Source organism: Pteropus medius, unplaced genomic scaffold (assembly GCF_902729225.1).
Source record: "Pteropus medius unplaced genomic scaffold, Ma_sr-lr_union100, whole genome shotgun sequence".
NCBI classification, from domain to species: Eukaryota; Metazoa; Chordata; class Mammalia; order Chiroptera; family Pteropodidae; genus Pteropus; species Pteropus medius.
Window position 1 is genome coordinate 13,162,076 of NW_024351073.1, and position 23,823 is coordinate 13,185,898.

The following is a 23,823-nucleotide window of genomic DNA, read 5'->3' on the forward strand; positions in this document are numbered from 1 at the left end:
CTTGAACCTTGAATCCCAAAGGTGATGTGCAAAGAACCAACTACCACCTACACACACAATTTGTTGAATTATAAGTGAGGACCCCTGAACTTAGGAAACCCGAATCATTTATAATGGGCAGTAAGCAGCTTGACTTTTGCTCTGGAGGGAAATATTATCTCTGTCTCCCAAGATTGTGCATAGATCTGCCCTTTGTTCCAGAAAAATAGCCCATCTCTATCATTCATCCTTGAAAAGATGATGTAAAAAGGTCGTCGGTGCCTCATTTGCAAGACGTACAGAGATACAGAGAGACACAGACAATTGTTGTCACATTGAACATCATAAACAGTAGTATAAAGTATGATAATCAGCCCTTGCAAAGTCGGCAGCATTGTCCCACACATTTTAGTGATATTTATTATTATCAAATGTTTGATTCAAAATAGTCTGTTGATTCTTTGGCAACACTTATAAACTTTGTTCAAATTATACATTCTAAATTATAAAAATAATTCTCTTAAGTCATTTACTTTTATTTATTTACTTTTAAAATTAAAATAGTACCAGTGTATAAAACTTTCATTTTCTTATGGGAGTCACTGAATAAACATTGATAAATGCTTTAAATCCTTTCTAAATTTATTATGACTCTAATGTGACATAAGACTTATTACAGAGAAGACTTTTACAGCCTGTCGTCGTTTGTCATCTGTGTTATTACTCAGGATGACATTTTTCTGACAATAAAATCACTCTAAGTGTTGGACTCTGGGCTTAATTTGCCCACCTGATGAGATCCTAGCTAGTTTGTTCTTTCCATCAGACCTTACATGTATAAAACTGAGTTGATAATATGCTTCAGGTCATGGCTTACTAGCACCATTGCCCAGTGCAATACATCTCGTTCTTCATATGATTTTCCTTCATCTCTCCTCCATGCTTCCACGTGTCTAGAAACAGTTATTCAAGAGTATGTTATGTATGTCCTTTCAATTCTGTTTCCAAGCTTTGCCTTAGGTAGTGTCAAAAATATTGGTGCCATTTTGTGTATTCTTGATTCTTATGTTGCAGACATTATTTTTGTTAAAAACATATTCTTGTTCTATGCTTTTTCATTCAACGTTATGGTTTTTGAGATCTATTTGTGTTGCTACATGTAAATCTAGTTGATTACTTCTGATTGCTTTATGGTATCTCATCGTATGCCTATAAAACATTTTACATCCCCGCTGCTATAGCAATGCACAGCTCTGTGGGTACTTCTATTTGCTACCCACGAGCAACATTGTGATAAAAATCTTCATGTGTATCTCCACGTGGACCCATGGCAAAACAGGTCATCATAGTGTACACACGTTAATGAAGGCTAATTAATTAACAATCACTAATTAAGGGCCAGTACTCTTTACATTATCACTTGCATCCTTTTTTTCTATCTTTTTTTTTTGCATATTATTATGAATTTCTTGTATTTTCATATATCGAAGTTTTTTTAGTGTAACTTTTTATTTTACTAAGGTAATTAATCATTCCATTTTGATAACACATAGGATTGAGCCTCCTTACATTGATAGCCTTGTGTCTAGCAATTTACTCAAATTATTAAGCCTCTAAAGTAGATCTATTTTAAAGAAGTAGAAATGGGGTGCCACAACATGTCCTATAGGCTATCTCTGATCTACTTTATGCATGTGGACTGGGCTTGTCGCAGGCTGGGACTCAGTAGAATGGGGCGATGGGAGAAAAGGAAGAAGCCAGGCTTACACAAGACCAAGTCCAGGGGAAATAAGAAAAGCACTCCCAGTTACCTCTCCTACCATTTGAGAGATGCCAGAAGATTTACCTGTGAGATCTTTACTCCTCTAATTTCAAGATTTTACTTCTATTAAGATGCATATAACTTTAATACTCAAGTCATCTTATACTATACAGAATTACTGCCACCGTGTGACATACCTGGAGAGTAGGAAAGTGCTACAAAAAGTTATCTACTGGATGCAGAGCATTTTTTAGTGCAAAATGTAGGAGGGACATTCTTTTCTGGAGCACAAAGAGCTCCTGGACTTTTTGTCAACTAAGACAAATGGAGGCAGTCTCAACCCCACTGTACCTCAGTTTCCTGCTCTATAAAATACAGACAATAAAAAGAGTAGAGATTTTTATAAGCATTAAATGACTAATAATGTTTTTAGAAGAGGGCCCAGAATATAAATTCAATAAATATTAACTTATTATATTATAACATTACATTTATTAGTTAATAAAAGATGTTAAGACTATCAGCATGTCTAAATATAGCTGAATACCTACCTACCTCATTCTGTATGTCAAAATACATTTCAAGATGATCAAAGAGTTGCATAACTTGTAAATGAGAGTACTAGATGAAAACATCAGAAAACAGACACAACACCCATAAATCTTAATGGAAAGAATAACATCCAACCTCAAAATTTTGGAATTTCAACTGTTATAATAATCCATAAACTAATTAAAACACATTTGCTAACCTAGAAATATTTATAACATATCTAACCAATGTTATATAGTACCTAAAAAGCTTTTGAAATGTAAAAAGAAGATGTATTAACTTGTGATGGTTGAAATGTGTCAAAGTTCTCCAGTACCTCAGCACATGAACTTATTTGGACATAGTCTTCTCAGAGGCAATCAAGTTAAACTGAGGTCTTTAGGGTAAGTCTTAATTTAACACAGCCAGTGCACTTAATAAAAATCTGGGAAATGTGAATGCAGAAAGAGACAATGACACATACAGAGGGAAGACAGTGTGAAGACACAAGAAGAACATTAGCTATAAGCCAAAGAACTCCAATGGCTACCCAAAGCTAAGAAAGCAGCATGGAGCAGATTCTCCCTCATAATCCTCTGAAGAAACTAACCCTGCTGACACTTTTCCAGACTCTTGGTCTCCAGAAATGTAAGGCAATAAATTTCTTTTGGTTAAGCCACCCACTTTGTGGTCTTTGTTTTAGCAGCCATAGCAGATTAATATATATGTCATTGAAAAATGGACAAAAATAATAACAGTCAATTAATTATAAATGAAAACCAAATGCCTCATGTATAATGGAAGAGGAGGAGCCTCTGAGATAATGTATAAGGTCAAAGTGGAACAACTTTACATATCTTTTCACCCATTGATAGACTGGCAAACATCAAAAAGTTTAGAAATGAAGGTTTTAGAGCATAAGAGGCTACAGGTTATTATATACTTTGGGTGAAAGTATAAATTGATGTGTTTAGTTTGGAGGGCAATTGGATGATATCAACCAATGCTTCAAATAAACACATTTCTGGACCTATCAGGATACATGTCTTGTTATAAAGACTTTCAAGATATACTCTTCTTTCCTGTGCATCCCTGATAATAATAAAGCTAGGATTTAACTTTATTTTTTCCTTTCCCTGCTCCCTTTCTCCTTCTGTCATTTAATCTGACTCCAAATGAAGCAACACCCCTTTCCAAATCCATACTTAACAAAGACTGAGTAACATACAAAATGAATATTTCTCAAACTTAGATCCAAAACCATTTAAGATGACACTAATTTTTATATGATCTAATTCAAACTTCAGCAAAATAACTGGCAATAGTTATTTGATAGCCAAACTTTAAAAAGTAAATTTAATATATTTGCAAAGATAACAGATAATTATCTATTTTGTACGCTATACCCACTATAATGTAGATGCTATATCTATCCACTTGCAAGATTTCTGGAACTGATTGATTAGCTTCTCGATCTATAAAGCTGTAGGTTTGCCATTACATTTTCTCATAGCATTCCATTGTGAGTTCACCTAAAGTGCGGCTTCACCAGGGACTGTTTCTTTGTTTCGTTTCAATGAATGCTACCCTTACAAATGCATTATTGATTTTTCTTCCAAACCATAATGATGCAAAGTGCAATAGCTTGACAAATTTATGTTTATTGCTAAAATCCTGGCTTGACAAGCAGCTGTGACTTCCTTTACTTACATAGTACCATTATTTCATACACGTATATGTCACTGATGTTGCATTTGAATAAACATTCAATTTGAAATCATGTTATATGAAATAAATGGAAAATATAACCTTCTGATTAAATGAGAAATAGAAATACTATGTTATTTTTATTGCCTTCTACATATAACCTTTAGTTCAGAATCAGTAACTTTGAAAGCCTAGAATTACCAAGATTTTTTGAACAAATTTATTAATGTGTAAAGCAATCAAGTTGCTGGATCTTATTAATTCTTTAATAAGCAATAAATGATTAACTGCAGAAAAAATGATAAGGACTGGTGGCAGTGGAGAGGAAATACAACGTGATGTATAAAATTAAAGAAAAGCTCAGCACCTGTCAGAGTCAATATTTGTCTACGTGTTCGCAGCAGCAAACAGAGAACGGCGTATTTATCATTTGAGAAAATCTGTGCTGAAGAGCAACTGCACAGATGCTAAGATCTTCCCACCAACTCCATCACTTGATTGTTAGCTGTAAGAATGAGAGTTTCCCGCATCATCGCCTGGAGTTCAATGTTAATGCGTTTTTCACTAATTTGAAGAACATGACAACTCCTGAGAGAGACACGGTGAAAAAAGAAAAAAAATAATAAAAATAAAAGTAAAAAGAATAAAAATAAATAGTATTGTTGTTAGATCTACTCCTTGAGACCGGATACATCAAGATTCAAGATTAGATGCTGTCATGGAATTATGATTTTTTGTTTTTCTTTCTTTCACCTACCTGATGTATCTAAGTGCTGAAAGTTGGAGCCGGCATCTGCTGAAATACTGTATTCATTAATCATGTAGTAGGGAACATGCACAAGTCACACTGGGGATATTACTTCAGAGCCTCTAATACGGTAGGTCAGTACAGATTAGTGTCTGTTCCTCACTCTGGAGTGTTGTGTGTTTTCTACTGTATGTAAAAGGGTAACTCCACTTCCAAAGCAATCAAGAGACATTGTTCGAAAGCTCATATCCAACATTTATTCATAGCCAAGAATAAATGTTGGCTAAGGATAGAGGAAAGTCTCTGGGCATCATCATCTCTTATAGATTCTAAAGTTTATTTAAAACCATTTCACATATTTGAAAGAGAATTAAACAAACACAGTCATCTTTAACATGGAAAGTCCAATGCTGACATCCAGTTATCAGTGACTTTAAACATACCTTTCCTCTGTACCTCTTAAAAGGTACTCTTCAAAGGATCTTCCGATTTTAAGAGTTAGCAAGCTACAGCCATCTGATCAAACCCTGCTCACTGCCTGTTGTTGTAAATGCAGTCCCGTTGGAACACAGCCACCACCATTTGGTTACATATTTTTGATGACTTCTCTCAGGTTACAAGGGCAATGGTGGTACTTATGTTGCATTATAAGTTTTCTAATGAGACCTTGATATTAAGAAAGTTTTGGAAGTCTATAAATAGAAGAAAAATAAAAGCAATTATGTTCTACAACCTTGCAAGTCAATTCTACATTTCCTATAAAACAGATGTAAGCATATAATGCATACAGAGTATGTAATCAATATTTTAAATATAGAAATAAAACTATTCTAATAATTACATCAAAATCATTTTTATTATCTTCCTAGTGAAAACACCGTATAGATAGGAATTTGTGTCAGTTTGTTCAGTGCTAAGCTGCAGTGTTTAAAATTGTGCTTGGATAATATTAGGTTCTGAATATTTGTATGTTGGAGATAAGAGAAAAAAATCTAGATAATAAGAAAAAATATAAGTAATTTTTTATTTTGTACTTTCAGATTTTTATACAGAGGGAATTTCTGATTTTCATAATGAAAATCAATAGTTTGAATAAATAATAGTTGATATAATTTGGATATAATACTCTAGTTAAATATTATAGCAAAAGAGATCAAGAATAAAGTTCACAGGGCACAACTTGTACCTTGGTAAATAATATGTGTTTCTCAATTCGTTAAATAATTGAGTTATAAATAAAATATATTTTAAAGAGTTAAATTATGGAGTAGTTCTCAAAAGAACAAAAACTATTTACATCTCCTGTTGTACATGAATAAATGTCAGGAGAGCTATAAAATACAGGGATATTTTAATAAATCAGCAATGTAATACAGTAATTTAGAATTTAATTAAATATATTTTTAAAGGTAGAGTGAATTCTCTAAATAAAAAAAATAATTTTGCATACAGTAAATAATGAAGTCTTAGCAATATTGATAAGACTTTATAGGAATTACAGTTTTGGAGAATCACACTTAAAGATTTGTAATACATATATCACACTTAAACTTAGAGAAGAATGTGAGGTAAATTCTGAGGAGAAAAAAACATATTTGTGAGCCTCATGTAATCTCAACATTGTCTGGAATTAGAGAATGTTTGATGATCACTGTCTTCTATAATAGCTCTTTTTTTCATCCCATGCCCTCTATTTTTTTTTTTTATTTAAAAATTTAAGATTTAACTTTCATTCACAATCCTCAGTATATCTCTCACTATCCCTCAAATAAGTTACAAGAAAAACTTCTCTGGTATTTCATTTAAAGTTTAGTAATCAAAAAATCATTAAAAATAATTAATAAATACAGTTATGTTTCATTTGAGAAAGACACGATATTGTCTTGTTCTTAGAAATTCAGTTGATAGCTTTGTAGCCTATCTTATTTATGTGTCTTGAAATCTGTACTGATATGTAGCTGGGTCATCCCAATGCCATTTAATTTCTGTTAACACCCTCCAAATTCAAACCCATCTTCAGAATCTCCTTCCTTCTTTCTCTTCCCTACCCCACTCACCTACCTACCCATACCCCATGCTGCCTTCTCAGTGCCATGATGATGTGATGATGTATTTGTTATTACTTTATTCCTTAGGAGTATTTCTCTTAGAAATTTAGTCTGCAAATCTCAGCCTCATTTTCCCCCCCTGGATTCAGTCCTTCTGGAATTCTGATGAATAAAATCCCTCACTCCCTTAAGTATTGGTATTTAATTCTCTGTGGTTGTCTATAATGAGTAGTTAGTATGGGATCTGTTTTTGTAAACAAAGTGCTCTTTTGCTTACAGTAGGTCACATTCCTATCAGGCATTCTGTAAAATTACTTTCACTCAAGTTCACTGCCTCCAGTATCATTAAAGGAATGTACTACCTTTGCATTGGAAGAAAATCATGCACGTCCAATTCCCATTGAATCAAGATGCAACATAGATGAAGCAAATGTGAGACTATCTCCAGCCCAGATGATTTCTGTGAAAATTTAAAAGGTTTACATATACCTACCTGGGTGATCATGGTGAAACCCTGAGGCACTAGAAGTGGAAAGTCAGTGGGCATACTACTGAACATGAGCCATAGGTGAGTATTGAGGTAAACCCCGATCATTAGCGTATAAGATATACAACATGCCTTGGAAGCCTGCTTGATTCATTGAATTTACTTCACCAGGGAGAGACAATTTCAGGTCCCCTATTTATAGTCCAAAATCTTGAGTATGAAGTCTACCATTTGGTCATTTTTTTGTGTGTATTTTTTGGTAGTAGATTTATTGTGATTAATATAACTTCCACGCCACACAATTGACCCATGTAAACTATACAGGTTCTGTTAGTATATTCACATGATTATGCAACCATCACCACAATCTAATTTTAGAACAGTATTGTTCTCTCAAAAGAAACCCAGTAATCATTTCACATACTCCCATCCCAAATACTAACCCTAGGCACCCACTCATCTACCCTCTGTCTTTGTATATTTGCCTAGTGTATGAATTTCATCTAAATGGAATTTATCTATCTATCTATCTATCTATTTATCATCTATCTATCTATCTATCTACCTATCTATAGTCTTTTGTGACAATCATCTTTCATCGAGCATAATGTTTTATCTATGTTGTAGCACATAGCAGTACTTTGTTCTTTTTCAGTACCAAATAATATTTCATTGCATGATGGTACATAAATGAGCTAAGGATAGATCCTATGAATTGGCTTCTAGGTTGTTTATTTCTTCACTGCAGGCTGAGACACATTAGTTCAAAAGCCCATGTTTATAATAGGTGCTTTAAAGCTTGTCTTCTAAATCCACCATTTCGGTCCTTTTTAAGGCCAATTGCTTTGACTGCTTTTTTTTTTTCCAGTATATGGATCACATTTTCCTGTTTCTTTGCATGTCACGCAATTGTTGCAAACTGAATTTTATAAATAATATAACAGCAGTAGATGTTGAACCTCCTTCCTCCCCCACCTAGGTATTGTTCTTGTCATTTGCTTGATCATTTATTTATCAGTGAATTGATTGAACTTATTCAGAAAAGTATATTATGTCCACAATGTTCAGCCCCTGATGTCTCTGCTCATATTTGTTTTCTCATTTTGATCTTTTAACCTGACTACATATGGTATTGGTCCGACATTGGCATAAGCCACCTATTGGTCACTGGTTGTGCTTAAGTCTGCTTAAACCAGTTAGATTTTTACCATTTACTCTTGGATATATGTGTGACTTAAAGGTTGCTATTACTGATCAGTGAATTTACATTTTGTTTTGTTTTGTTTTGTTTTTTGCTTCATGTTTCACTGGGGAATAGTACCTGAAAGTTTTCATCTCTAATTGCTTCTGAGAGGGTACAAGGTTGGAGATATACACATTTTCCCAGACTTTAAGGGATGAGTATAATTTTTCATACTGGCTTCCTAGGAGTTACCTTGGGTCAGAGTAGCTTATTGCTCAATCAGTGTTAGGTATGAAGTTGTATTTAAGCTTCTTGTGCCAGTTAGGCTCCTGCCTGTGTTGATGGGTCTGGTGCAGCTAGAAGACTATTTCACATCTGCTTCATTCCCTCCAGCGATTGCTAGTGAATGAGTACAGCTTAGCATAAGCACAACCTTCCCAACCTCGGAGTTGACTGATCCCAAAGGGCTCCTCTTGGTTGTCTTTTTGCCTAGTTCTCTCTATGAAACTTTTGGCTGTTCTGCCATTTTGCTTGTATCATAGATCTACCAACCTCTTTGTAATTGCTCTCCACCAAGATCTCTATTATTTTCAATAATATCCTTAAACAAGGAATTTACATTCTGTTAGAAATAAGTGCATTCTCTCAGACAGAGCTGTGGTGCTCCTTGTCCTTTTGGCCTGCTTTCCTTCGGGAAAGAATGTCTGTACCAATGCAACCGAGCTGAGAACACGGACCCACTTTTTCTGTAGTGCCACCCTCACTTTTTGAGTGAGCATTGGTGATAGTGGGAAGTAGCAGACTGGTCTTCTCAGTTTGCTGCTACAAATGTGGAATCTTTATCTTACAAGGGAGCTAGTCAGATGATCAGGTCCCAGTATTCTCCACCCGATGTGTCTGAAGTAGAATTTTCACTCTACTTCAGTATGAGTGGGAGCTGGTGAGAAAGGGAGTCTGATTCTGTCTGCCAAATCTATACCTGAAATTAGGTTTCTGCAGCCCAGGCCTGGGGAGGGTGTGGGTGGGTTAGAAACACTGCTGCTGGCCTTCTTCTCTAGGAACAAAACCAGAGCTTGAAACTAGAGGCTAGGTAAAGAGGGAGCCTCTAACTTCTTAGCCACATCTGTCCAGAAAAGAGAGCTCCTGTAACACAGACCTAGGATATAGAAATTTAAAAATATCATCTAAGGAAGCAGGTCATGGCTCAATGGCACAGACTCTTGCCCTTCTTACCAAGATTTAGTAGCTTTCCTTAAATTAATGTTTTTCCCATTTGCTATATATGCTTATGACAGTTTCCAGAAACTTTAAATGATTGTTTTTAAATAACTTTCTCAGGAAAATTGCATCTGTGCTGTGGAGAGTGTCTGATCAACTCCCTACCGTGCCATTCTAGAAGTATTGCACTCTACTATTTTGTTTTGCTCTCAGAATATATTCATTATCATTTTCTGTTTTCCTTTAGTCCTGGTTAACTTCACAAGATTGAGAGTTCAGGTAGATGAAGTTTAAGGGGCTTGGTGAAGTTTAAGGTCCTTCAAGCAATCTAGGCCGTTTTGTTAGAACTGGTATTTAATCCAGTTTTACTCTAAGCTGATTTTCTGAGCAGTTCTTCATCAGTCCCTCATGGTTGGCTTCCTGTAAACCTTCTTCAAACTCTCACAGCTGGAGCATTTTGCCTTATTTTGTTAATCCAGAATTTGAACATAGTATAAAAATCCAAACTATTTTCCAATATAAAGCATACTTCTGCCAGGCATTGTGAAGTGGTACTCAAAATGGAGATCTTACTGATTTCAACCCTTGAATTATTCCTAATACTAAAGATTTTCATCATTTACAAAGACAATCTCTAAAGAAAATTTTAAGTAAGTTATTTATTTTTTCCTGACCTTTTCCCTTTACTCCATGTAAATGTCTCCTGTGTCTGGTAGAAAGTAGATTTTACTATTTTTTTTCGCCAGTAGCTAAGCCTCTAGATAATGAGATCTCAGCCATTTATCAGAAAACAATATTTTTAAAATATCTCATTTATTTGACCACACTCTTTCAATTTACAAAATTGGTTTTAATTTCTTAAGAATTGATTTTTCACTGAAGCTTGGTGTTAAAAAACAAAATTCAGCCGAGAAAACTTGAAGATCTAATTGGCTTTATTCAATGATTGATGAATCGAGCAGCATCCCATCTTACAAACAGAAAAGAGCCCCCAAGGAGCTCTACAAAATGGAAGGCTTTTATAGGCAAAAGAGGGTGAAAAAAACAAATTCTATCAAAGAATGGATTATTTCAGGCTAGGTCAACTTCCTTCAGGTGAGGGTGAAGTGAGTGGGGTATCTGTCAGGCAGATGACCTCACTAATGCCAACCAGATGATTCCAGATTGACTGGTTAGAGGTCATGTTCCTGGGAGATGCTGAAACTGCAATTAAGTCTTGGTCTACTGACATGGGGCTTAGCACAAATGACTCTATTTTGGGCTTGTTGATTCTTTTTGAACATTGATCAAACACATGTCTAATGAATATTTGTCTAAGTGTGTTGTTTTATATCTTAGAGTAGGCAGGCTCATAATGCTGCATACATTGTAGTCTTATTATTAAATATAATCATGTAATGATATAATTTAGTTTCATTTCTAGTATTTTGTTTTATTTTCAAGAAGTGCATAATTGCCTCTTTGCTATTTTTTTCTATGTATGAAGTATTAATTTATCAATGAATTCCACAATGAAATATGAATTCTTCTCTGTCATTTAAAGATACCATGTAATTAATTAGTTTGAATCGATTCATTTCCTCTCCTTGGCTTTATATATCTTAGAATGATTTCTGTTGCTCTAATCTGGATGGGTGCTACCTGAGCCCACATGCAGTTCCCTTCCTGAAATTCTCCTCTACAATTTTGCTGAGAATTCCTTTTGCCTGCCTCTTCTGTTAATTATCTGTGTTACAAACTCAAGTCTCCTTTTTTTACCCCTTAAATAAACTTTTATTATTTTATTTTATTTATTTTAGATAGGGGGTATAAATATATATATTTTTTATTTTATAGGTTTAGATTTACGGAAACATTGAAAAGATAGAACAGAGAATTCACTGTACATATGCACCCACTTGCCCCTAAAATGAACATCTTACATTAGTATGGGCTATTTGTTATAATTAAATAATCAATATTGATACATTGTTATTAACTAAAGGCCATACTTTATTCAGATTTCTTTAGTTCTTATTTAATGTTTCCTTAGGTTACTCTAGGCTGTGGCAGCTTCTCAGATTTTTCTTGTTTTTTGATGACATTCACGATTTTCAGGAGTACTGGTCAGGTATTTTATAGAATGTCACTCAGCTGGGATTTGTCTAATGTTTTTCTCATGATTAGACTGGTGCTATGGATTTTTCAGAGAAAGAATGTAAAATGCCATTTTCAGAACACCATATCAAAGGTGTTCTAACAATGGAGTTAACTTCCACTGTGAAAGTAAACATGTTCTCAAAACTCTCTTCTCATCATGTACTAGAAAGATGTCCCACGGTGAGTTTCTTTTTTCCACAATATTTTTTCTTGGCTTATTGGAGGTACCAGTATCATTTCAGTGTGGAGATTAGTGTGTGTGTGTGTGTGTGTGTGTGTGTGTGTCTGTGTGTGTCTGTGTGTGTCTGTGTGTGTGTCTGTGCATGCGCACACACGTGTGGAGTAAGGAGTAGGATCTAGACAAATTAAGATCACAGAGTAATCATCAACTTTAGGCATCTTTGTTTCACTCCTAAGTGGCAACAGTAATGGTTAACCATCTCTACTTCTCAGTGTCAGATTTATAAAATGGAAAAGTTGGAGTTAAGGTTTTGCTATACCAGAGAGATGGCATATGTCTTTTTTGGTATGAGTTTACTAGGATCAAGTGAGTTTCGGTAGGAATGTCTGTTCATACCCAAGGCATTCCAAGAACTGCTTTCATTTCAGAACAAAGGTTAAAATTTTTACATAATAATGTCTCTGTTAAACTTTCAAATATATTTTTTAGTGCTCAAATTCTTAAATTATCAAATTGGCCTGCCATCTTTAAATGATTACTGACGATAATGTATTTATACAAGGTGAAGCAGAATGTTTAAAATGTAAAGTTAAATCACTTCTAAAAGTTTTTAAAGTAAAAGGTTACATGAGGTCAAGTATAAAGTTTATTACTGATGTTTTAATAATTTGAGGATTATATAAATTATTTTGCCTTTTTTATGTAATATAGAAAAGAAATCCTCCTTCTATATTATTTCAAAATGAAATAACTTTTTTTTTGTTTTTCACAAGATAGGAGGTATAAATATTTTTTTTTTTTATTTTTAAACTTTGCTCTTGAAAAATTACTTCATAAACCAGAGGCACAGTCACTATGAAAGAGTTATCTAATATGCAGGCAGCCTTAGAATGTTATTCATAAGAGAAGATCATTTGTAATAACTGATGCATCTGTTAGACCAATAAAACACCTTTTAACAAAGATAGACCTTGCAGTGCAATTTATATGAAATAGGCTCTAGCAAGAGCTATTCTTAATAGCAAACACACCCTAAATTAAATAAATAACTACAGAAACCACAGCCTTTGGGTATCTCCCAGCTTTGGAGATCCACAACAGGAAAGCTGTCAGTGCCAATTTCATATTGAAGTATCCCTTTGTTTTGATATGTGACCATTAAAAAAAAAATCCCCTTCTGCTAAAAGGAATGTTTGGCCCCAGAGAGTTATCATCAGGTTTGGTACATCTTTGGAAAGCCACTTTGGCTCTACAAAAGTTGATGAATAACAGACAAATATGAATTTTTAAACACTATGCTCCACATCCAGTATATGGAATAAAACACAACTCTGGTAAAGTTCTGTGTAACAAATATGTCTTCTTTAAGGTTCACATGTTTCCATAGGGCGCTGACATCTCAGGGTAAGTGTAATAGTACCATTGGTGCTGGGGCAGGTGTACCCAGGTTGATGGCTTGGTGTAGTTTTCCCTGTTAAGTTAGGCTGTGTTTCATATCTGGGGGAGTTATGTTCCTTCCACTTAAGAACCGGAGTCCTTCAATTTCCTTGCATTTCTTTCGTTGTGATGTAACACTTTAAAAGCTCCCTGGCTGAGCACTGTGGCCAGAGGCTGGGATCTGCTGGAAGCAGCCTCGTGCACTGGAATTAATATCTGCTCATCTGTTCATTAAAGGAATGCAGCCTTGCAGAGCCTTGCAACGGATGTTATCATCACACTGCAATAACATGAGTTACAAAATGCACATGTACACATGTTCTAATGAGTGATGAGATTAAAAATATTTTATTTTATCATGTATATAGAAAGCTCTACAGACATAGCAACATTGTTAATTGTGTCCCCACAATTCATATGCTACTTAAGGGACAGTTACTTAACATGAAACCATAATGTGACTTCATTAAAAATGATTCCTCAGATCTGTCTTGTTCCAAAGCCCATTTTTTAAATTCATTTATTGTATTATGAGTTGTTTTAAGCATACCAAGGCTTCGAGGCTGGAAGTGGCCTCCATCTTTGAAGTCGTCAAGTAGATTCTAATAGGCTGCCTTTTCATCTGACTGACCCCATCAAGGCATCCCCAGTTCAAGCTAACTGGAGGAAGCCTGCAGTTAGAAACCACTTACCTTCCTCTTTATATAGTACCTTCTCAGGGTCACCTGGCCAGTCTAGCACCTTGCTGGGTGGATTACCTGGGCTGTTGCACAGATTCTTAATTTTTAGCATTCTGGCCCTGTCGATTATGGCTTTTTTTTTTTTTTTCCAGTCTCTGCTTAGAATTATGTGTGTCTTTTTAGATTCTGGTGGGTGAATATAGGGAGTCCTGACTCTCTCAACTTCAAAGGAACTATATTGATCTGATAGCTTTGATCCCTTAATTGTACAGGAAATCTAAGTGAGTTTAAGAAAATTAAGCAGCCCTATATTAAAAAACCTACTTAGCTTTGGAAAAAGAATTTAGAACTCAGGTCTTTAGGCTTGTATTCCTTGTCTTCCCAGGATTGGAAACCCTGGATGCTTTCTTCTATTTATAGTTCATCAATACAGGGGCAGCATAGTACAGCATTCTAGAGGGCGGGCTGTGGAGTCACACTTCCCAGGTGCAAATCTGCCTTCTATGTATTTATTTGTGGATCATGTTCAAGTCTTTTAATGTCTCTGTTCCTCAGTTTTCTCTGTAAAATGGGCATAATAATAGCACCTTCTTCACAGAGCAGTTGTATAGGTACAGAATATATAACACTATGTGGAACAGAGTAAGTTTTCAATAAAAGTTAGCTATTATTGTTCAATGGCTAAATATGCACTAGGTACCTACCATACTCCAGGTAAAAGAAGTCCTCAAATAACATTGTTTCATTCAAAACACTTTTGTAATAACATGAGATGCCTTAGGAACTTAACGCTTGTTTATATTAATCAGCCTATGGTTAAATTAGTTTTTGTGTACATCATGGTTTTGATGCAATTCCAAGAACATATTGACAAAGTTAAGTGAGGACTTACTATAATATTGTAGACACCAGGAACAGAATAGCTAACAAAAGAGGCATAATTGCTACCATCATAGCCCCTCTTCACTCCACTCAGAAAAACAGTAATAAGTAATTATATAAATACATCTATAATATAAATTATTAGTATTATTATTACGAGTAATATTTATTCAATAAAAGGTTGAAATTGAGGGAGGGGGAAATGGCAGAGGCTCTAGAGTGTGGAGATAGGCCCTGTTAAATTCATGATTATCATAATAAAATCCTGGATTTTAACATCTACTCTCTTAGCAACTTCGAAATATACAAAATAATATTGTTAACTATAGTCACCATGTCGTATATTAGTTCCTCAGTGTGTAGTGAGAAGGCTGTACATTTTTAATTACAGATGTTTCTACTACAATGTGATACGTGAGTTCCTAAAACCCTTTGCATTCTGCAGAATTTATATTAAAATAGAACCATTCTTGGGGGGGAAAAAAAAAGTAAGATTCTGTGCAGATCCCCCAAAACTATGCAGCTACTGCTTAGCAATCATAATCTTAATGAAAATATTAGCAAGAATAAACTACAAATAAATATTACTAAATAAAAGATTTACTAGTAAATAAAAGATTCTATTTTAAGGAAAATGGTGAAAGTAATTTGGTGGCAAGGATAAGTAAGGACCAAACTACTTAGATAAAAAGAAAGAGAGAAATGCACAAAGACACGGAGAATACAGCACACTAAGATCACATGTGTGTCCAAAGAGAGCCGAAGGGAAGAACTGAATGTGGACGTGAGGGAAACTGGAATTTTGTGTCCCATTCTATGCTCTTCCGTGGTCCCCGTTAACTTGAGCCTTAGTACAATATTTTGTGTGTAGCTGCTGCTTTTGGTGATATAAATGTTTAATGTATTGGGAAATCCGCTTAAGGAAAACATACTTTCTGTGTTACATTCATATTCTTCTCTACTTACCAATCATTTAGGAGTTAACCCCCTCACATTACAGACACAGATTGTAATATAACAGATGGAGAATGACATGAGTAGATTAGAATTTCTAAGAATATCTCAAGTAGGGAATCAACACTGAGATTTTAGACACTTTGACTCCAAAGAGGAAAGGGTAGCTGGAGTCAGACTCGTGACAGTGATGATGACATATCCAGATGTCCAAAACATCAAAAATTTCTACTATCGAATAAGAAGACACTTGTTTAGAGAAATAACCTTAGGTGTCAATGCTCTCTAAAAATCTTAGTTTTGATACCTCACACCCTCACAATAGTGGAGGAGAAAAATTTCGGGGACGAGGAAGGCAGAAATACAACCTAATTCATTCCACATACTAGGCTAGGGGTGGGACATCAGAGTTTCTGCCATTCATCTTTTCTACTGTGTCAGAATACGATGGAGTGAGGATTGACCTAAGTATGGGAAGAAACGTGGAAGACACCGAAAGCTCAAGAAATTAAAACATGTTGGATGTCCATGTTAGCAATTTAAACTTGAAAACAGATGAGGGAAATATGCATACCATGTTTACAGAGGTTTATTGAAAACAGTTGCAAATATTCTCTGACTTCTTAAATACATTGTCACACAGACATGATACCATTTATGTTTAATATTTGCTTTTGTATGTTAAGAATACATTACTTAAGTAGAAATCACAGTTTGTGATTTAATCTAATATTTAAACTAGTGCTGTCCAATACAAAATAATGCAAGCCACAAATGTGAGATACATATATAATTATAATTTTCTAGTAAACGCATTAAAAGTAAAAATAAATGGATAAAATTAATTTAATAGTTTATTTATATTTAATGTAATAGATCCAAAATATTATCATGCCAACAAATAATAAACATAGAAATGAATGAGATATTTTAAATTCTCATTTTTTTATATTAAGTCTTTGAAACTTGGTACACAATTTAAAAGTAGAACACATCTTAATCTCAAATTGTCAATTTCAACTAGATAGTCCCATATGGCTAGTGGTTATCAATTTGGACAATAAGTCTATTAACTTTTTATGAACATTAATTTTCCAGAATGAAAAGATGCAATGAAATATATACTACTTATGTTTTTGTCAATATCCAAAAGTCACATCTCTTCAGACTATATAAAAAAAAATACCCTATTTTATTTCTGCTTTTGGAAGTGCAATTATAGAATACTTTTTTAGAGTACAACTTTTGGACACTCCCCATCTTACATCTTATCTCAACCAAGATGAATTGCTTCCACATTAAATGTTGAATTTGCATATTTGTGAAGAGCATGTTATACTTTTTATTATATGTAACTGAATAAGCATTGAACTGATTACAGCTGACAGGTGGACAAAATGCCATGTTTTATAGACGTTGAATTAAGCATGTATTGATTTTGACTTAAGTTTTCTTGTTTTGGAAGCATTACGTATAATTTCTGGCCTCCAACATTGTTGGCCCTTGGAAACCTCATAAGCTGTGAGCACTGTGCCCCTAGTGCCAAATATATAAAACCACCCTGGCTCTGGCCACATTTTTTCCCCAGCTCTGCTTACAAAATACGGGATCGCTGGTATTAGTTTAGCTCTCAGTGTAATTGTTACCTAGGACAAGATTTTACTAACTTTAGTTTTGCTGACTTAAGTTTTGCCATCAGGAATTCTGTCTGCTTATTTTCACAGCATTGGTAAATTTGCCCTCACTTATTTATTTGACTCAACTTATTTTCTTTTTCTGATTTAAGAGAGGCAAGGATTGTCTTATTTTCTTATCTACTATATAAGATATTTTCTTATCTACTGTATAACAAATGACATAGTACATTGTAGACACTCCATAAACCTTAGATAAATGAATGAAAAAAAGTGTTCATTTTAAAGAGAAGTTCAAAGCTCATTTTACTTAAATGACAAGTAGAGTTTGTCCATCTGGTATGAATCCAAGTTTGCTCTGAGCTAGACACCATCTATGAAATAATTTCACATATCCGGGTTTCTAGCAAACCAAGTCTAGAGGAACATTTTGTTGTTGTTTTTTTAACTTAAAGGTTATAAAGGCTTATAGAACCATCTAACAGTTTATGTCATTTACATTTTATTAAGATTATTCACTTTTACATTTACTAATGTATTTTTTTTATTCTTTGTATTCTCTACCAGGGAATTTTTTGCTTTTTAAAAATTGTTTTATTTTTTTTTCTTAGTCTCTAAATCTGTGATTCTCAATCTTAGCCTGTTTTGTTCCTCCCAGGGGGTATTCGACAATGCAGATACTATTGGTTATCACACTGGGTGTGGAGGAGGATGCTACCTTGTTAAGTAGAGGAAAGGAGGTGCTGCTCAAAATCATAAAATGAGCAGCAGAGAGCTCCCCGGCAGCAAAGAATTATCCAACCCAAAATGTCACAGGGTCTATGAAACCTCACTCTTCATTCACTTTAAAACCAGTGATCCTGTTTTTTTCCCCCTTAAAATGATTATTAAATTTTAAAAAATGATCGCTTCAGTTTATGATACACTTTTTACTTTATTTTAACTAATAATTTTTCAAGTCTGTAAAAAGCTTAGTTTATCCATGTTAAGAAGTTGAATCGCAATGAACATTTATCAATATAATTCTTTAAAAGGCTTTCCTCTCTCTTTCTTTAAATGTTGCCAGGTATAAGGAGAGGTTTGATGACTATCATGTAATTCTATCAATTTAATGTATCTTTGTTAATCTGTTTCATAGGTCCCTTTAGATGGAATATAATACTGCAGAAGCTTTTTCATCAAAAGGATTAATGCCTGCATTATCATTTCTGCAATAAAAGCGAATAAGTGGTAGAGGCCACAGACACCTCAAACCTGGATTCCACAATTCTATATTAAGTGCTGGAGTTTTATTACTCTGCTGCAGGAAAGCCTTTGCCAATGCTTACAAGGAACTGTTTATCCCTGCTTCTCTGGGTCCTTTTTGATGGAGGTCTCCTAACACCACTTCAATCACAGCCACAACAGACTTTAGCCACAGGACCAAGAGAAAATGTTATCCGCCTGCCAGGGCAGCGATCTCATTTCCAACGAGTTAAACGTGGCTGGGTATGGAATCAGTTTTTTGTGCTGGAGGAATACATGGGCTCCGAACCTCAGTACGTGGGAAAGGTAATGGCCTGTTTCTTTTGACAACCCCTTGGTGGCAAGGGGGATTATGCATTGTGTATTGTGTGTGGATGTTTTGCACAGGAGTGGAACAAACCAGTGACTAGAACACTGGCAGTGAAGTTCAAGAGACCTGGTTTCTCATCCTGATTCAGTGATTCGGGTAAGCTTTGGAATATCATTAATCCCTCTTTATTTCAATTCTCCCTGGTTATTTTAAGAAATTAATATACATTTTTCTTTTATTTTTGGCATTGTTTGCTAAAGATATAAAATTAAAATATATAAATATCATTAAAAATGTTATTGTAAGTATTATTACTAACAGATACTCTGAAATTGTTGACCAATGAGAGACATTTAAAAGCTCACCAGGTATAAATATACTAAACTACTGTTGGCATCCTTGAATGACCAGGATGTCTTCCTTCCCTTCTCCCTTAAAGATGTGATACATCATTAGGATTGTGGTTATGAAGTGTTTGATTTGGCTTGCTTATGCTTTATAAATAATTTCTTTTTTATATGCTTTGCAAGCTATTTATGAAGCAATTTATGGCCAAAGTAAAAAATGTTAGAACCCAATTATGTACACATTGATCTTCAACACAGCACATAAGTTCTGATCATTTTACAAGTTTATAGAAATTTATTTATTTATTTTTTACAAAATGTTGGCAACCTCTGTTTCAGCACATCGATGCTTTACTGCTATTTTCCTTACATAAAATTTTTGCCTTATCTAGAATAGATAGAACTTATCAATGCCACTGGAAAAATATGTTTTTCCAGGAAAATAACTATTTTATTTTCATTTTGTTAATTCTGTCTTTTAATTTTCTAAAATATTTTGTCATGGCTTTAATAATAATAATGATAATGATAATGATAAAACAGATATGCTTGGAGAGAGTTTAAAGTAATCCAAAGAAAGAAAGGGAAACCATAGTAAGAGAGATATTAAGAAGCCGATATAGAAAATTATATCTCTTGACAGAACTTTCTGGAAGCCTACACTAGTGAGAAACATGATGAGTCTTAGGATTTTGATGTTAGGTTGAAAGAAGCAAACCCATTCAAGATCTTAATTTTTGGCACTAAATTTTCAGAATTTCCTTTTTAAAAATATATTTAAAACATATTAAACAAACAGTATAGAAGGTCCTCCAACAGAACCTTTACTGACAATGAACACATAGCCAGGGTTACCCTAAGGCATTTGAGCTCCTAGGTGAATAGTTCCTGTGGGGAAATATTCCTATCTATGAATAAGATTTGTGTTACACCAAATTAGCCTTGAGTACCATCTGGCAGTCCAGTTTCTAGTAATCTTGTAAAAACTCCACAGTGCCATTAAGCAGGAGCAATGTCCTTGACAGGATCGCTACCTACTAGGAATTGGGACCTATCATATAGCCCTTAGACAAATCCTTAAGTGCCAGTACTGGATCTCCACAACGAATCTGGTCTGGTGAAGTCCAGAACTGAGCAGAAAGTTATTTCTCCCCTGGACACTGAGGGGAGAAATGGACACTAAGGCCCAGATAGTTTCAGTCCAGCCCAGGGGACCCCACGTGGTGGCATTGCTGTCCACAAATAGCCTTGGGCACTAGAAGGGTCTTAGAAAATCTTGAGAAAAGCAGTCCAAACCACGGAAAACCCTAATTTGCTTTAAGTCACTTCTACTTGTATGATTTCTCCATAGATCTCAGGATACACTTTTGTGGTAAGATAAGTTCATGTTGTGCTGGCACAGTTGTTTCTGGTGAGTTAATTTAGTATAAGGATTGAGTTTTGAAGTCCAAGACAAATGAAGAGACAGCACAGTCTGAAACTGGCTCATGGATGTCAGTTATCTCAGCCCAGCTTGTGATGGAAGCTAGACATTGCATGGAGGAGTCTGACAAATGTCTGATGACAAGGTAGGCTTTGGTTTTGATTGAAGTAGATCTTTAGTTTTCAGCTATTTGAATTTGAGGTGAGAAAGTTGGCATTTTATTAAAAAAATAATGAAACCGAATTCTATTTTTTCCTAAATAGAGTGCATTTCACCTACCACTGGACAGAAGTGAAAAGGATCTAGGAGTTGCTTATGCAAGTTTTGTTTGATAGTCTGGAATTCTACCTTTGTAATTGCTACAATAGTATGGCATTCAAGTCATTTTAAAGATGAATTGATATTTATAAATAGATTAAAAAGTACTTCTAAAATTTGACCTATTATTAAAACAGAAAAAACATGATTTTCACAGGCCCATGGTTCTCCATTTATAATGTGTAATAAAAATCCATGGTTCTCAGGCAATGTAAGCTTCTAATTCAAATGATACAAGAGTTGCCAAAATTTCCTTTCCCCATGGAAACTAATTAAAGTTTAATTAACCATCTTGATGATTCTAGATGTGGGAATATTAATATAACATTGGGACCAATTCGAACCATTATGTATGTTTGTAAACATATATATACATATTTATGCTCTTGCTCTCTTTAGAAAGGCTTTGAGACAGTTCCTAGAAAAGTAAACTATTATAAATAATATAGATTCAACACTAAGGAAAGAGGCAGGTGGAAAATGCCAAGTACAATGGTCATCTGAACTATAATTGCGCTTAGATTTAACTTTGTTTCTTTGCAACAAAAGCGTCTATGGAAAACTATAATTGTATACTTCCTATTATTGAAACTCCCCTTATTGAGAAGAAAAATCAATTTCCCTAGCTTCAAATATAAAAGAATTTATTTATGAAGAAATTTATGGGAGAGGGAGGGATCTGAATGGCTTAGTGAATATAAGCCTCGACAATTGTTATATTTAGAAGGAAGAGATGCTAATGTTTACATTCTTTCAAGAAAGACCAAACTGCGGTATTGCTTATATTACTCTAGTTTACACACAAAGAAAGCACACGTGTGTCAGAGATAAGGCCAATGTTTTCCTCCAAGAGATATTTTGTGTTTAATATACTACCCGAATAAATGTAACATGCTATATTGCAAAGTAACACAGAAATTAATTTGATTGGCAAAAATTTTTAATTCAGACATTATCAATTTTTCAAACTCCCCACCAATAAAACCTGTATTTTTAATATCATACTCTCTCTCACACACACACATACACACATGCACAGTAAGTTAGCTGCTTACACCAACATATATAACTGCATGCATATGTCTGAGAAGTACTCAGTTACATCATAACTTCAAAGCTATATATCAAGAAAATGCTCATTTTATCTTCAAATAAAAATTAGGAAATTGAGTTGTCATTTCAGATGATCTCTGTTATCAACAATTCTTAAATTTATATTGTTTTAAATGGCAAAAAAAATAAACTGAAAGAAATATAAACATACAACTTGAAAAAGTATTAAGCCTCGTGGGGATAAATTTAAGTATAAAGGTCCCAGCATAGGGAGGCTAATAGGTTGGCTTTACTGAGTGCTTCCTTGGCACTGTTTCTATTGCTTTACAAATGGTGTGATCTTCACAACAGCGCTATTGTGCATGTCAGAAAACTGACATGCAGAAAAGTTAAGTAACTTCCTCATGTCCCAACACCTAAATGCTGAAACTAGGCTTTTAAGACAGGTAGTTTAGCTCCGTTGCACTAGAAAATATCATGGTTTATTATCTTACAAAGGATCTTAAAAAGCTAATAATAATATCAGTACTGTGTCAAACATATGATCGTGGAGCCCTGATTACGGACAATGGAAACAAAAGAAGGTCTAGAAAATGGAGGAATTCAAGAAAGGCTTAAATGAGGAAGCACCTGAAAGGCATCTTGAAGGTTGACTTTATTCTTTCACAAGAAACAGTCTGAGGAAACGTTTTCTTAAGCACTGAAGCTTGAAAGTTCAAGGTGAGCCTGTATAATGGTATTTCAATAGAGTCAGACAGTGCAAAGCCACCTGTTCCAAATAAATAAACACAGAACATGTGGAGAGGTTCCATTATATCAAGATCAGTAGGAGTTGTTCTTACTTATTTGTTTATTTATTTACAATCGAGGTATAATTGACACATAATATCATATTAGTTTCAGGTATATGACACAATGATTCAATGTTTGTATACATTGTGAAATGATCACCATAATATCTAGTTCACATCTGTTCCCATACATATACTCTTCTTTCTTGTGATGAGAACTTTTAAGATTTATTCTCTTAGCAACTTTCTAATATACAATGCAGTATTATTAACTATAGTCTCAATGCTGTATGCTACTGTATTATTTGTTCTTAATGGTGTCAGGATCCACAAAAGTGTCTTCATTTAGGATTCATTTGGCCAGATTTTCAGTTCTAGAATGATCACTTAGAGACCATTTAAAAGACTCAAAGGAAACAGAGAAACCAGTATGGAAATAGGAAACATACATAGAAGATTACAGTAGGCTTGTCTAGGAATTAATGAAAGAAAAGAGATATTAGAGTTGAAGATGTAAAAAGTAGATAATAAAAGGTTTCGAGATCTATTGGTCATGGGAATATAAAGGATAAGACAAAGAAATTACTACATAATTGCATATAGAGAATAAAAGAAAGGGAGAAGTTTAAAAAAAGAAGCTGACACAGATTGCTGACTTTTATTTTTCTAGTATCTTATAAAGGTTTGTTTCTAAAGTAAGAAATAAAATGATCACCATTAGATAATCTATATCCACAGTTACTTAGAAGTACCCAGGTGCAGTGTC

At 34.3% G+C, this 23,823-nt stretch overlaps 1 protein-coding gene across 1 annotated transcript in view; it reads left to right on the top strand.

The window, feature by feature from the left end:
• Positions 1-23,823, top strand: part of CDH12 (cadherin 12) — an 843,825-nt gene that overhangs the window by 611,083 nt on the left and 208,919 nt on the right. The window contains exon 4 of the mRNA XM_039842741.1: positions 18,709-19,121. Coding sequence (XP_039698675.1) covers positions 18,891-19,121 — 231 coding nt within the window. The 5' untranslated portion in view covers positions 18,709-18,890. The remainder of the gene's footprint in view (positions 1-18,708; positions 19,122-23,823) is intronic.